The sequence below is a fragment of the Gambusia affinis genome, linkage group LG20, assembly GCF_019740435.1.
Source record: "Gambusia affinis linkage group LG20, SWU_Gaff_1.0, whole genome shotgun sequence".
Lineage (NCBI taxonomy): Eukaryota > Metazoa > Chordata > Actinopteri > Cyprinodontiformes > Poeciliidae > Gambusia > Gambusia affinis.
The window spans coordinates 7,313,821-7,329,273 of NC_057887.1; the positions used below are offsets into that span (position 1 = coordinate 7,313,821).

The 15,453-nt window shown below is 42.2% G+C and overlaps 2 protein-coding genes across 3 annotated transcripts; both read right to left on the reverse strand.

The window, feature by feature from the left end:
• Window positions 1-1,717: 1,717 nt before the first annotated feature.
• LOC122823463 (scavenger receptor cysteine-rich type 1 protein M130-like) lies at window positions 1,718-6,552 on the reverse strand. Its single transcript, XM_044103121.1, has 8 exons — window positions 6,529-6,552; window positions 4,193-4,571; window positions 3,833-4,114; window positions 3,123-3,437; window positions 2,763-3,056; window positions 2,269-2,598; window positions 2,102-2,195; window positions 1,718-2,018 (listed from the first exon to the last, which is right to left on the reverse strand). Exons 1-8 carry the CDS (start codon window positions 6,550-6,552, stop codon window positions 1,919-1,921), a joined length of 1,818 nt encoding a protein of 605 aa, XP_043959056.1. The 3' UTR covers window positions 1,718-1,918.
• A 1,401-nt stretch (window positions 6,553-7,953) lies between these two features.
• On the reverse strand, window positions 7,954-14,962 carry LOC122823349 (phytanoyl-CoA hydroxylase-interacting protein-like). Of its 2 annotated transcripts, XM_044102854.1 has the most exons (7): window positions 14,900-14,962; window positions 14,433-14,537; window positions 10,592-10,788; window positions 10,335-10,509; window positions 9,677-9,794; window positions 9,365-9,545; window positions 7,954-9,069 (listed from the first exon to the last, which is right to left on the reverse strand). In XM_044102854.1, exons 1-7 carry the CDS (start codon window positions 14,928-14,930, stop codon window positions 8,695-8,697), a joined length of 1,182 nt encoding a protein of 393 aa, XP_043958789.1. In that variant the 5' UTR covers window positions 14,931-14,962; the 3' UTR covers window positions 7,954-8,694. The 2 variants fall into 2 exon arrangements, with proteins under 2 accessions (XP_043958789.1, XP_043958791.1); XM_044102856.1 differs by lacking the exons at window positions 14,433-14,537; window positions 14,900-14,962 and adding an exon at window positions 11,081-11,516.
• Window positions 14,963-15,453: the final 491 nt, after the last annotated feature.

A 15,453-nucleotide genomic window follows, 5' to 3' on the forward strand; every position in this document is an offset into this window, starting at 1 on the left:
CGTCAGAAACTACTTCACTTTTTCAGAAAAATGCAAGAATGAAGAACATTTTTGGAGTTTCTTGTCTTACTCTACCGAAGCATCTTGCTCCCTGAAATCTGGACGAATTTCAAGGTGCAGTAAAGACTGGACAAGCTTCACTCACTCTCCTGTGTGGGAGTGAGTGGGATTATAATCGCAGCGTCCTGAATGAGGCGTAGGCTGAGGGAATTTTCTCATGAAGACAACTATAAGAAGACCCAACAAAACACTTGACAAGAATCAGTTTCCTGCAGCAAATGTTTAATTTTAGGCTTCAGAATAAATAAAGACATTCCCCTCTGTCTGAATATGTGTTACAGACAGCAACTCTAATTTGTGCCTGGGGCGTTTTAAGGGCCCAGCGTTAATGTAAAAGCTCTGAAGCTCCAATTAATGTTATATACAGTATAACTGTCCATCCAGCTTCCCTCAGCATCACTCTAAAATGTATTCAATGGTTACTGATCAGAATTTATTTCGTGACATTGATCCTCTTCTTCTTCAAGCACGTTCTTTCTGCCTCATGACCAGTTCGTCGACTTCTTCCTTGTTCTTTGTGGACTTCCACTTTGTCTTCCACTCCATTTGATGGCATTAATGGTGTCGCCACAACAAGTGGGTTTTAAATGAAGCTCTTTAACGATAGCGCAACAGCTGTTTGACTAGTTGTTTGGAAATGGCAGAACATTGTGACATATTTCTTGTGTCTAAAGCAGAAGTTAGTGCTTTGCAAAATGTGTGTTGTTGATTTTGAAATTTGCTTTTTTTTTTTTTTTACTGGGTGTTGTTCATTTCTTGATAGGTTTATTTTTAGTAGGACTGAAAGAGGAACCAGGGTTTCATCAATGAATCAAATAACCTGAAACTATTTCGCCTGCAGGACTCAGGATTTCCAGACTGATGAATATTTAGGGTTGGGCTCAGACGTGTTTCCAGGCAGAGTGAAAATCCAGCCGAAAAAGGTTATTGTATTATTATTTTTTTCTTATTTCCAAAGCAGTTTGGATTGATCTTGAAAATTAAAGTAGAAGTTCTTATAGAAGGCACTGCTAGTTCTAGTTTAATTCAACTCATCCTTCCTTGGGGTTTCCTATTCCAAAACACACAACATGGTTTGTCTTTGGTGGTATAGATAGAGGCTGTGTCTTGTTTTTAGGATTTACACATTAAATTTGGTTTGTAGTTAGATTAAAAATGCAACAACAAAATCATCTTTATTAGAAACAAAAATTAGAGACTTAATATTAGAGTGGCTAAAATAAAATGTTTCCATTTATCTTCAAAGTTGTTTTACCTGACAGATAAAGTTCAAAACAGACTTAACATCCAAAGAGATACTTTGTTTTTAATCACTTTATGTGAGACCTGATGCAACCTGGGGAGCTAAGTTGAGGCCATCATGTATGTTGAAAATGAAAAAAAAAATAAAATAAAATAAAAAGATTTAAAACTGAAAAGGATGTGAAAGTAAAAAAAGTTCAAGACTATTTTTCAGATCAAGTTTAATTTTTTTTTTTTTGGTTTCAAATTTATTATTATTTTTTCAGTTTTTGTTTCCTTTTGAACAATCTTTATGACCCCAACGTAGATCCATACTCATCATTCTGACTGAATGTCCTCAACACATATCAACACAAAAAGCAAACTCACAGCTGCACTACTGATTATAAACTCTCTGGAGAATCTGAGATTTACATAAACCTAAACACTCTGAAAACATATCATAAGGACTATATTAAAAGTCATTAATAAAAAAAACAAAAGACAATAGTCTGGAAAAACAGAACCAAACAAAAAATACAGCAAAAGACATTGAGCATCAAAGTAACAGAAAGAATGTTTCAGCGGTTCTAAGGAGCTGCTTCCTTCAGTACACATTCTCCACCATACGGTGTCGCTACAGAGCTGCCTCCTCTTGTTCTTCCACTACCTCCTCCCTCTTCGTTTCCTCCAACATCCACGATCTTCCGTGGGACAGTCTGCTGCCCTCTGGTGGCCTGTAGGAAGATACCAGCAGACATCCACCTGAGTTCGAGCATCATCACCAGTCTGAAGGCTTTCAGCTGAGTCAGAAACAAACCTCTTCGCAACCTTGTGACTGCAGTAAATCGCAGAGATGAAGATCAGCAGACAAAACAGCAGGACCACCAGTCTGATGATGAAAACTGCTGGATCTGATGAGACGCACGCCGTCACTAAATGAGCACAAGAACAAACTGAGCTGCGTTCAGCTCTCCGTCGGCTTACCTGAGACCGTCAGAGTCAGCACACGGCTGTCGGAGGAGAAGTTATGAGAGAAAACATGGACGTTATAAACACAGCGGTAGCTTCCTCTGTGGGCCGGCTCTGCAGCAGGAAACAGGAAGCGTGCAGAGTGATTGCTGGCTGGCTGGGCGTAGCTGTGTGTCGTGTTGGAAGAGTTGAAGGAGAGCTGGAAGGAGCCTCCTGGATACTGTGGCTGGATGGAGCAGCCGATGGTGAAGCTGGAGCCCTGAAACACTCCTACTGAACTCCGCTGCAGGGCGCCTCTGACCCCGCCACGGGACGACACCGAAATGATCGGCTGAACCAGCAGGTCTGAAAGGAGACAGATGGTTGTCTTGTCAGTTTCATGTGTGGTTTCAGTGCTGCATCACATTTGAATCTGAATTTAGATTTAGCAACAATCAGCATCATCGAACTACAAGGTCGTGTCGACTATAAGTGCTTTGACACACAAGGCGGCTTTTGTTGGATTCTACCTGTGCACACAAGCTCCAGAATTGTGCCAGACTGCGATGACAACAATGACGGCGATGCACACTGCCTTAGTGGGTATCCAGATTTCAAACACCTGATCTCAATTTCCCAAACTTGTCTAACTGAAGAGTCATTCCTGGTTCCCATGGAAACGACTGAACCACAGTCCAAATCTCTGCAGGCTGCAGCTGCTTCCTGCACGGTCCAACCTGAGGCTTTCACTGGTTTCCATGTTCCGAGCTTCACCTCCAGTGTTCCTTCACAGCGACTGGCTCCTCCCACCAACCTGACCGGTTCTGAACACAAATCAGAAATGATCATACAGTTTGATCAGAACAAGAATAACTCCGCCCCTTTTCTACCTGAACAGGTGAGTCCGACGGCTTTGTCAGGTGAGCAGGTGTTTCTAACAGAGCCTGATCTTCTACAGTCCAGGAGGGAAGATTCTGTTCCCCCACACTGGAACTCTGCTGTCCATGTCGGAGATTCCACTTCTCCATCGAGCGCCCCCTGCAGGACTGAAGGAGGTCCACAGCCAAGCTCCCTACAGACCACCTCTGCATCTTGCCGGTCAATGTCAGCTTCACATACTGTAGACCAGATCTGTTTGGACTGGGAGGTTTTCACCTCCAGTCTGCCTGAACACAGACTGGGACCATTCACCAACCTGACAGAGTCTGAACAGAGGAGAGATGGGAGAAGAGTGGAGAAATGAATCCTTAATATCAGTTCACTGCTCTATTATTCAACATCTTACAACGTGGGCAAATCCAGTTTTCTCTGGCAAGAGTTCTTCATGTCTTTCTGCTGCATTAAACTCTAAATGAAATTTAGGAGAGAAGTCTAAATCCACGTGGGACTGATCATATGACAACAATGAGATTTAGGCTCACAGATATCATTGGAGGGACTAATACTCCTTTTTTCTTTGTCACATTTCCCATCCTTGCAGAAGACATTGCAGCAGAGTTGAGCAAAAACAAGTGAAACGGTAACGGCTTTTACCGCTTCTGGATCAGTAAGTACCTGTTAAAAACTCTTAGTTTGATTTAAAAGTTACTCAGAGACTTACTTAAACAGGTAACATCCAGGATGGAGGAAGATGAATCTGCTGATGCGCATTCTGTCAGAGGATATCCAGGCCGAACACAGTCAGAACTGACCCACCACACAGATCTGACTGAGGAATTTGCACGTTTTTGAACAGAAACAGCAGAACCACATTTCATGTGACCACAGACGGCAGCTGCTTCCATCAAGAACCAGTCGGGACCTTTAACTGGTCTCCACTCAGCTCGTTTCAGCTCCAGTGTTCCTTCACAGCCACTGGCTCCTCCCACCAACCTGACCGGTTCTGAACACAAATCAGACAGTCATCAGTAAATGATGGTACAGTTTGATTAGAACAAGAATAACTCCGCCCCTTTTCTACCTGAACAGGTGAGTCCGACGGCTTTGTCAGGTGAGCAGGTGTTTCTAACAGAGCCTGATCTTCTACAGTCCAGGAGGGAGGATTCTGTTCCTCCACACTGGAACTCTGCTGTCCATGTTGGAGATTCCACTTCTCCATAGAGCGCCCCCTGCAGGGCTGAAGGAGATCCACAGCCAAGCTCCCTGCAGACCACCTCTGCATCTTGCCGGTCAATGTCAGCTTCACATACTGTAGACCAGATCTGGTTGGACTGGGAGGTTTTCACCTCCAGTCTGCCTGAACACAGACTGGGACCATTCACCAACCTGACAGAGTCTGAACACGCACACACACACACACACACACACGCACACACACACACACACACATGTTTGCATGGCTATTTTTTTTGGGATCCTTCCATTGACTTCCATTCATTTCTACTGTCTAGAATCTGAAGGACACTGACCTTTTTGGACTGGAGTTTAAGACCAGTGCTTTAGAGAGTTAACAATCCCAAAATGAGTCAGAAGAATATCCACCTGTTGCTAATTGTATGCAGATGATACCTACCTGTGCTGGGAGCACTGTGACACAGGCTCTGGGTCAGGTTGTTTACAATCCTGTGGAGGGATCTAAAATCTGAAGCGGTGTGCATATATGTTCCATAATCTCCAGAAGCAATATCCCTCAATTTTGTCAGAAAAACATCATAAGCACCTAATAAATAATGATAAAAAAATACCATTAGTGTACTGATACATTAAGAACAAAACAGCTTGATGGACAACAGGACTAAACTAAAACTTCTGTAGACAACTCTGGTTCTGATGTGTGTCTCTCAGACTAATAATCAGTCTGAAAACAAATAGCCACCCATCACATTGGACTCTATCTTAGCAACTTTACTCATCCAACTTATCCAAGCAACTTTTGATGTTGAAGTGTTGTACTCTGATTATTTCAATTGAATCAATCCAGGAAAAGCCAGTCACCAATAGCGTATATCTCTATCCCAGTGTCCTTCAGGTTATTGGCAGCGGACGTCACTTTATCCTGAGCATTTCCATCAGTGATGAGAATTGCCACTTTTTTAGAGTCAGCACGCATCCCCACTTTGGGTTTGAAGCTGCGATGCAGAATGTGTTCCAGAGCTTTTCCTGTAAGTTGCAACAACAAAAAGTATTAAAAGTCATTTTAAAGGCTCAGAGCTACAGTCTCCTCAGATTCTTGTTTGCCTGTCTCCTGAAATAAGATGCTTCTGAGAGCACTACTCTCCACTCTGCTACCTAGAAAAGAATAGAAATCTCACTTTAGCAAACAGACAGAATTCTGTCATCGGATCACTGAACACCTTCTCCTTTCTCCTTGTAATCCATTATCTAGTGAAGTCTGAATTCTCATCAGAGGTTGTTTGTCTAATAGAAGGAAACTGTTAGATTTCATACAGTGGCTGAAATGCCACAGTTTCACTTTTTTTTGTGTGAAATGTTCTGGTTTGTGACAGAACAGAACCTGAAACTCCACAGCTCTTCATGCCGAGTATCTGCTTTATTAGTAATAATATGCTAACCTGTGTATGTGCCTCCACCAAGATATTGAATATTTTCAATAGCATTCAGCAGGGACTCTTTGGTTCTGTATGTGTTCAAATTCCACTCAGTTGTTGCTACGTCACTGTACATAGTCAGACCTACAAAAAGCACACAGTTATTGGTAAAACCAAATAATTATGAGTTATTGTTTTTATGAATGTACTAGTGATGTCCTGGATGAATAGAAATAAAACATTATTACTTGTGGTTTTAAATGTTTCAATACTTCTCTTCTTAAAACAGTGTCCCGACTTAAACAACTCTAGTGAATGATCATAAATTATTACCAATCTGGAAACTGATGGGCCCAATATGGAGATTTTGAACTAGTTCAGATATAAATAATTTCATATCTTGAAATCCGCCAGCGGTAAAACTTCCAGACCCGTCGACCAACATCACAATGTCAGCTTTTGTTGTTTCACATGAAGATCCTGAAAGATCAAGAAGAGACGAATAATAATTTTTAACCACCATGTTTAACAACATGTTTGTGCTTTTTTCCTCTAATGCTTCTTTATGTCGTCATAGTGAGAGGTATAATCAGATGAATTGTCCATGAACCTTGATCCACTAAGATAGAGCTGCAGAAAAACCTGGAAAGGGTAAGTTTTTTGTTTTTTTTTCCAATTAAATGCACAACCCACATAATGAGGCATTAGCCTTAATGCATAAAAACTATTACATGTTTTCTGTCTGTACTTTACATTTTCAATCTAAATCTCCTTACTTTAATTATTGTCTTTTATTGTGAAATATTACATTGCTCTTCAGAGTGTGAGCCATGCTCATGGAAAATGCTCCCCACTGAGAAAATACTATCAAGATTTTTCAAGGGAGATTGTAGTGCTATGGTAATGACACTGATAAACTAAAAAAAAATCTCTCTTCCAATCCATTGTAGCCCTTGATAAGTTGATGTGTTATAAATCTTAATCCTGTGTTCCTTAAAACAGTTAATATTTAATAAATTAATCCAGGTCCATCTCTATGCATGTTGCTCTGTTATAAATGCTGTCACCTTGTATTTGGCTGTTCTAATAAAAAAATGTACCACATTGCAAATTTCATTATTGTAAATCAGATTGCTGTTTGTTGGATATAAATGTGTTTTTTTCAATACCTAAACATGTATCGATGTATTTTTGGTGCAATATGAACATTTATGTTGACTGAACGGGATCTGATTACCTGCTGGGCTGTGGTTTCCTTCAGCCTGCTGCTCTATAGACATAAATAGGAACAAACAAACAAACAAACAAAAAAACCTCATCAAAAATATACAACATCTCCCTTTTTCTGAGTTTTGTTGATAAAACCTGAGATACGGTTTTTTAATCAAACTGAGCTGAATTAAATATAACTATTCAGTTCAAGCTTTAAGTCACACTAACTTCTTAATAATGTTGCCCAAATGAGTTTTAACTCATCAAACCTGAGACACTCAGTGCTTTGATGTCATCAAGTAATTTCTGTTTTCTAAGAGCAAAAAATATCAAACGATCTTTTAGCAAAACAGCCCCAGTCAAGAAAGCAGATGTACAATATTTTAAACAATAATAACAAAAACCGTGCAAAAAAAGAGAAACATTTTAAACCATTTATTTATTGGTTTAAAACTATTGTAGAATTATTTAATAATTCTACACAATTCAATTGACTGAAATGTTTTATTTTTGCATTTTGACCCTAACATTTTTTTTGTCCTACCTGACCCCCAGAGCGCTAGCAGGAGCAACATCAGCAGCCGTTGATCCATGTCCAGGTAAATGTCCGTCTCTGTCTTTTTGCTGTTTGTGTTGTCCTCTCTTATGAGGCCATTACGTTTTGAGTTTCTTCTTCCTGTTTTCTCTCTTTTTCTCTATTCTGATAAGTGAATTCTTGGAGGCATAGCTTACTAGTAAAACCACAGATATAACATAGATTAAAAAAAAAAGATGTTCTATCTTTGGCAAGTTTTGCAGCCTTAGTTTTTACACTGAACTGACACGGGGTTCCTCAGGGCTCTGTTCTGTCAACACATCTATTCTAGTTGTACTTATGGTAACTGTTGGAAAGCATTCTTAGTAACATTTCACACCACATTTATACAGATTATATTCAGTTGTAATGTCTCTTTATTGACTGACCCAGTAGGAAAGTGTTTGATGACTGTATTACATAAATACTGTTGAGAGTTTCCTGTCAGAGATGTTGGAGTGAACTCAATGATGAGGAGATACAGACGAAGACGAAGATCAGCATCTTATTAACTCAGGTTGCTCCTTATTTCTTTCTTAAACTTTATAAATAGACTTAGCTCTCTTGTTTGATTAAAAATGCTAAAAGCTCTGGAAGCTACCTGGCTGTTTTTGACAGAAACCACCATTAAAGACAGCAAGTTTTCTTCAGGTATCATTTCTGTTTATTGATTCTGAAGACAGAATATTCACAGCATCTAGACGTTATTCTCCACCGACTAACAGTCTGACATAAACATAGTCTTCTGTTGCCATTTGAATTAGTTTGTTTCTAGATTTTATGTCGATTTCGCAACCTCCCCCAACCCAAACACTAAACTGCAGAAGAGCTCAACTGAAACAAAAGATAAGGCAATGATAATCTCTAAGCTTTTGGGGTTTAGATGCATATTTTGTGAACCGACATCGATTGCCATGGGAACAATAAAAGCAGACAGAAAAGGTTATAAAAACAACAGACTGACGGAGGAAACCAACAGCAGTTTCCACGTTTTCTTTATCCATCCTGAACCATCTTCATCCAAACGACCACATGAGGGCGCTGTCTTGCTGATGCTGAACCAATCCAAGAACCTGGTTTCTAGGAGGACCTTTTCAGCTGGGCACGTAACCAGTAGAGTTAAAGTCAGTTAGTACCTCCTGCGCTTGTTACCATGGGGTCAGCTGGTCATCCTGTCTGCAGAAGCCGCTAACGTCCCACGCTGATGTTGCAGACCTTGCAGCTGGGGTCTTTCTTGGCGTTGAGGGTAGACAGGCTCATCAGCTGGTGTCCGCTGATCTGTGACACCGTCCCCAGAGACACATCCACCGGCTCGGTGTAGATCACCTCCAGGATGACGTCCTGAGCGTGACGGAAGGACAGCGAGCCGTCCTCTTCCTCACTGCAGCTCAGGAAGCAGTTGTTTGACCTATCCAAGGCTGGCAGCTTACCTCTACAAAAAATGTCCCCTTTGGAGCCACTGGGGGCCAGGACCACAACGACATAGTGATACGAGGTGTACATGCAGTAAAAATCCCCAAAGTAGGCGTTGGTGTTCTGGTTGAACAGGAGGTCTGCTTGGATCTGGAAAACATAAATGGACGTATGTGATGGGTTGGGCTCAGGATGGCTGTGATGGAACTGAGATATCTCTGCATGATATGAATGCTATGAATCTTTACATGCTTTTATATCCATATTTTTCCAAAGGTTTCTGACACAACTTCATGGAGAGGAACAAAATCTATAGCAACAAGTACTACAACAACACCGCAGGTGCCAGGAAACCGACAGACCAACAGACCAACAGCTTTTAAGTTGTAGCACTTGACAGACGGATAGATTAAATGTGATTGTTGTGGTTATTGTTTTGATGTACCTGGAAGCGGTACGGCCCGTAGGGAGAATCCTGCGGAGGTCGTCCAGTGTTGAACTCTGTGTTGCAGCTGAAGAAGATTCCTTCCAGCTTACCGCTGATGGGTGACCCGTGGCTGCCGCTGTTGTCCTTTACCGACGGCAGCATGCGACAGCACTGAGCATCTCTGGAGCGGTAAAACTGGCTGTTCACAATACACACACACAAACACACGCACACACACACACACACACACAGGCAGAGAGACAGACGCACAGGTGAAAACACATTTAACACGGCATGGAGCGCTGGTGAAGTTACACCTGCGGGTCACACCTGTTTGGTTGGAAGTACTCCCTCTGCTGGTTTCTGTAGAAGACGGTGAACGGTAACATCCTGCCGGCGATGGCCTCTGCTTTTAGCAGGAGCTGCTTCAGCTGGACGGTGGAGTAGTCTGCAAAATCAAACTTTGGGTTTCAGTTTAACTGCACAACTGCACATGAGGTTGGCCAGCTGAAAGTTTGGAATGTGGTTTGTTTATAGCTGTGTGAATGTCGGCCAGATAAACTGATCACTTCAAAAATGACTTTTTACAAAAAAATAAAGATATGTGAAATACGCATCCTGTTTTTGCAGTCTAACATAAGAATAGGACATTATATATATATATATATATATATAAAGGAGGTTAACAAGATTTAATATTGTCGCCTTTCTAAAATAATGACCTGTGTCATTTTGGCAAAACATAAATAAATAAATAAATAAATAAATAAATAAATAAATAAATAAATAAATAAATAAATCACTTTTTTTTTTTGCAAAACATAAGAAAAAAACACAATTCAGGTAAAAAAAAAAATCACTTTTGGCAAAAATTGACTAAGGTCATTATATCTGAAAGCTGACAAAAATATTAGTGTGAAACCTGAACCCTTCTCTTTATTCTAAGAAACTCAAGTGAAGAACAGGTGGTCCAGTTTTTCCGTCTGACCCGCTGTGCAGAACTCGACGATCTCGCTCCAAGCAGAAACAGCATATTCTCCGTCAGGCTGCTTGGTGGCTGTCTGAACGGCCACGGTGTATTCCGTCCGAGGGCTCAGGAACCAGTGACCTCTGACCGTCATCGGCAGAGGAACCGCTTTGGCCACCAGCTTGGTCGGTACGTCCTGGAACAAAGAGTGAGATTCAATCAATGCGGCGGCCGCGTCGACGGAGATCTCTCAATCGTCACGGCTGAACGTCTCGCACCATGTGCTTGAACTTGTTGGAGCTCTTGTCTTCCTTCTTGTTCAAGTCAACAAAGTAATGCGTGATCCGATCCTGGCCTCTGCTCTCCATGTTCCAGCTGATCTTGAAGGAGTCGCATGTGACGTTGCTGATCAGGATCTGCTGAGGAACCGGCAGCTCGTCCCCGTCCCCGATGCCGCTGTCCGCAGACTCTGACTCTGGAAAAACGAAAATGTAGATTTTTGAGAGCAACTGTGACATACTTCTACAGAAACCGATATAAAATAAATTTTCTAACAACAAACTCTATTTCTACTATTTATTTATGTATTGTCAATAAGAGGAAGCCACGTTACAGCAAACATGAAGATTTGTGGAAAACCCGATCTCCTCAGCTCAAGTTTATGTCTCAACACTCATCCTTTGCTGCATGGGACTTTTAACAAATTCCAGAAAAGCTTTCCTCTGTGCAATGTTGCATTATTTCAGCCACACTGATATCGTGAATACCAATCCATGGAGACATTCAGTTGTTCTGTTGTCCCATTTTCCCCGGAAACGGCATCCAATATCACGCGTCACCTTAATCATTTCAAAAATATCTCATACAGAAATCGATGAGAACTGGCAGGAAAAGTGGTCCAGTACTCAAACGTGAAAGAAGAGTAGCAGTTCGGTGCTCCCGTCCTTTTTGACGTTCAGGGCGTTTTTTCCTTTTTTGTTGTTTTTTCATGATGCAAGAGGATTATTTCAGAGTCACAGCGAGGGATTAATCTATTAAAGTCGGATACTCTGACCCTGAGTCAGATTCCAGCTCAGAATCGTGTCAGCGGGAGCTAACAAAACAACATCCGACAACAGAACTACGTCATGGTCCTCATTGCGTCGTTCGGCCCTTTAAAACCAACAGAACGGAGAAAAGGAAATCCGTGTCGTCCTGCGAGGACCGCTGTGCTCTGTATTCGTTTGTCCCTGTTCTCCTCCTCCTCCTCCTCTTTCTCTCCCATCCCTTCTTTTCTGCCTATGTTTGAGGACAAAAAGGCTTCAGTCCACAAAGACACTGAGAGCTTGAAGGACGAACAAGGAGCCTGTTGAGGAGGTGAGGACAGCAGGAGGCTCCAAGCTTTTCAGGCCTGGGGGACCCGCATTCTGAGAGCTGACCGAGGGGAAAAGTAAAAAAAATAAAATAATAAAAATACAGGTTGGAGAGGAGGTGAAAGTCAGTTCTGATCTTATTTGTTTCTCTTCTGAGGGGTGGCATTTGGAGAAATCAAAAAAGAACATTTTAATTTTTAGCAGAGTAAATATCAGGTAATTTGAAACTTTGACTCATGATCAGATTTACAAACACCTTCAGGAGAACCACAGTTTTTTTTTTCTTTTTCTGTTTATCCTTCCATCCTTTATGTGAACGGAGGAAGTGATGTGTCCATTCATCCCCACTGGGAAGGTAATTATCCACAGGGATGGAAATCAGCCGGCTGAGCTGCCAAAATCCCCACCACAAAGAAACAGAGAGACTGTGAGCTGTTTTTTCCTCTTAAGGTCTCTGAGCCATTGCCACCTGCCCAAACTGATCCATCCAACCATCACTGGGAGAGACGATCCTTGAAAGAGGTCACAACGTACGGCTGGTTTGGGATAATGTAACAATGCTGTTTTTAATCACAGTTTCACCTTTTGATTTCCTAAAACGGCATGAATCAACTCAAAATTCCCAGTTATCTCCTTTCCTTTTCTTTACCTATTGTAACTTGTCCTTCATCTTTTACTGTAACTCCATGTTCTTATTATCTCCGGATGGTTCTCTCAAAGCTGTTATCTCTGACGTTTTTCGGCTGCAATTTGCATCCAGAATCCAAACTCGGAGCAGTCAGACCTTTATGTCCCACGGCTCCGTCTGGACTGTTTGCTTTTCTGCTTAAATTTAAATTTGTCGGCAGCGCCAGCGAAAACCAGCCGCCGCTGGTCTCGGTTTGAGAGGAGAGGACAGTGGCTCTCATTTATTCTTCCGGTCTGCAGGACAGCAGACGATAAGGATCCCAATCATTCAACGGACACTGAACCGCTTTCACCCTTTTCTAATGTGATTCTTCCTCCTTCTGGAGCGGCGACGGTCATCTGTTCTCCAAGAGAAACGTTCCGTTCGGATGGGAGCCGGATCCCCGAAAATGCACGACTCTCTTTTTGGTTCGCAGGGCAAAAACAGTCCTCTCTACCGTGAATTGAATTGACATTTTGATATATCAAACCTGGATTTGCCAGGTCCTTTTTTGCACGTTTTTGACCTGTTGTGTCCCGACGCTGGTTGCATTTGCATTGCACACAGTGCCACCTCCAGCTTTTGTCAACTTACTTTGCCACACAAGAGAAGGCAACACTGAGCTCCTGTTATTGTTCGTCATCATCATGCAACTTTGGAAGCAACTGGAAGGAAGAATGGCGACTTCCAGTACATACATGGTACAATGGTACATACAGGCCAAAGTGCTGAAGAAGTACCGAAGACCAGTGACCAGAAGGCACAATGACAAGACAACGTGGTAAGCTAATGTACCCTCCTGCAAAGCCAAAAAACCAATCAACGGCTGACTTTAAGTTTTTGCTGGCCTGTTTTTTCAGAAATATGCCACTCTAGTCTTGTTGGAACAGGATATTGCTGGGATACGTGAAGCAACGAACATCCATCAAAGTAGCACCGCTCATCTTTCAGACTTAGCTCGGAGACGCTTCTCAAATCCTCGCCACACAAACAAACATGCTACGAGGACGTCCCAGGAGTAAACAAACCGTCCTCAAAGCAAATATTCAGCAGGAAGTGACAAAACGGTTGAGTTCATACAGAGCCACATCAGTAGGGAAAAAAAGCAGCGCTTTTAGTAGCACAAAATTAGCAGCTCTTGATATCCAGTCCATTGTTAGCCTGATTATTCAGCTAAAAAAGACAATAATCATCCTCAGCACATTCCTATCCGGTTAGAGCCTTCTGTAAACAACAACACTGCTCTGGGAGGCGCTACATTGCGTCTTTAAGTAAGTGTGTGTCAGTAAAAACATGATCAACTGAATTTATATTAAATTCCTGAGACATGGAGCCGCCACATTTTTTTTGTTTTTTTTTCTCTCTCTAAAAGACCTTCAGAAAATTTGCAGCATTCTAAAGGCTTAAATGTAAGTCTGGCAGTAATAATGTTCAGTAGATTCCTCTTCTTCACATCGTGATGAAATAACATTCATTTCATCACAACAAAGGTTTAGAATTACCCAACATACCAGTCTGGTAAAACTCCCTCTCATCCCAGCTGCTCGGTCAGCTCATTGTCATGCACCTTCTCATTTGTCCTGACAACAGCATCAGTCTCTTCCCTCTCGACGACCTCGTAGGCCAGTGTTTTCTGACCTCTGTCGTGTATTTTTTTTTTCTCGTTTAAAAAAAAAAAAAAAAAAAAGGAACAAATTGTTTACCAAGAGTAAAAATCTCCTTCTACGACATGAGGCCTTCAGACTTAAGTTTCTCAAAGCTGAACATGAAACCTAGACAGGACAGCTCTGTATCAAAGGATTCAGACCAAGTTGGTTTGTAATTTTAGTTTGGAATCGTCGCAGCAGAATCATTGGCGTGTCAGCCGCTGCTGGAGTCCAGATGTTTGAGCTGGAAGTGACTCTTCATCAGCGGGATCATAACAGAGACAGACGGCTCAGGTGGGTTTGCTTTACTCTGCTGCAGAGCGAATGGCGACAACAGAAATGGTTTTTGGCGGCTGAGATAGAACTAAAAGCAGACGTTAGAAACTGAAGGCATTTTGAAACAGTAACATTTTTAGTCTGTCTGACGGGGGACGACGAGCCGACGCACACTGACCTGGGCGCTCGTCCAGCTGCAGACTCTTCACCTCCACATCTGGACTGCTCAGGGCGCTCGGAGGCTCCGTCATGCTGCTGGTACTCGGAGAGATGACCGGAAAGCCTGAAGAGGAGAAACAGTTGACCACTCTGCCTGCAGCTCGCTCTATCTCTCTCTCCTTCTCTCTCTCTCTCTTCCTGTGCTTGATGACATCAGGGGATGATGAGCAGAGAGGGAGGGAGAGAAAGTTGTTATCCCTCCACATCCACTGAAACAGCAACAACAGCCTTTACTTTCATTCCTTTATCTTTCATGCATACACATTCCGCTGCCTGTATGTAAGCTGAAACTGAACGGAATAGCAGTCAAAGTCCAAAGAGAAACTCTAAAAGACCTTCAGGAAATTTGCAGCATTTTAAAGGCTTAAATGTAAGTCTGGGAGTAATAATGGTTCAATTTTCACTTTTTGGAACAGTAATAATCACCTGCTGTGTTTAGCTTGGCAATTGAATCCATCTGTTGTGTCTGGGAGAGTTGGAATGATTACTGTTTCTCAGAGGAGACAGGAAGACAACTGTAATAATGACTTTTTAAGCGTAAAAACATAAAAATCAAAATCAAAAATCAACACTATGCATCATTTCATATTTCCGTCCTGCTGAGAAACGTCCCGAACATCTGCAGATGTTCGACCGTTCGCTGCCTGAGAGTGACATCTTCTTCTGTGGATTAACACGCGGCTGATGGAGGATTAGAGGCCGCGCTGAAAACTGAATTAAATGAGCGCTTACATAAGAGGATTAGCTGCAGCTCGCAAAGCACCGCTTCGCTTTGCGGTCGCGCTCCACTGACAGGGGCGGATACAGTGTTTGCTTTGCTTCAAAGCCTTTCGGCTTTAAAGGTTTTCACTTGCTTGACCCCGGGGTTGGTTTAAAAATGGGGCTACACAACGTGTGCTGGGACGAGGAAGACGTCCTCCGCGATCTTAAGAGCAGCAACTGTTGCCGCACACCAATCTGGGAAGGGTTGAAAGGATCGC

Bases quoted from the DNA above. Each gene is read 5' to 3' on its own strand.
- LOC122823463 (XM_044103121.1), bottom strand. From the start codon at position 6,552: ATGGCTCACACTCTGAAGAGCAAT. The intron at 2,599-2,762 runs GTAGAATCCAAC...GTCTCCTTTCAG, and splicing joins TCTGGAGCTTGTGTGCACAG to ACCTGCTGGTTCAGCCGATC. The intron at 2,196-2,268 runs GTAAGCCGACGG...GCGTCTCATCAG, and splicing joins GCTGACTCTGACGGTCTCAG to ATCCAGCAGTTTTCATCATC.
- LOC122823349 (XM_044102854.1), bottom strand. From the start codon at position 14,930: ATGGATTCAATTGCCAAGCTAAACACAGCAG. The intron at 10,510-10,591 runs GTGCGAGACGTT...TCTTTGTTCCAG, and splicing joins CCAACAAGTTCAAGCACATG to GACGTACCGACCAAGCTGGT. The intron at 9,795-10,334 runs GTCAGACGGAAA...TTGATTTTGCAG, and splicing joins CGTCGAGTTCTGCACAGCGG to ACTACTCCACCGTCCAGCTG.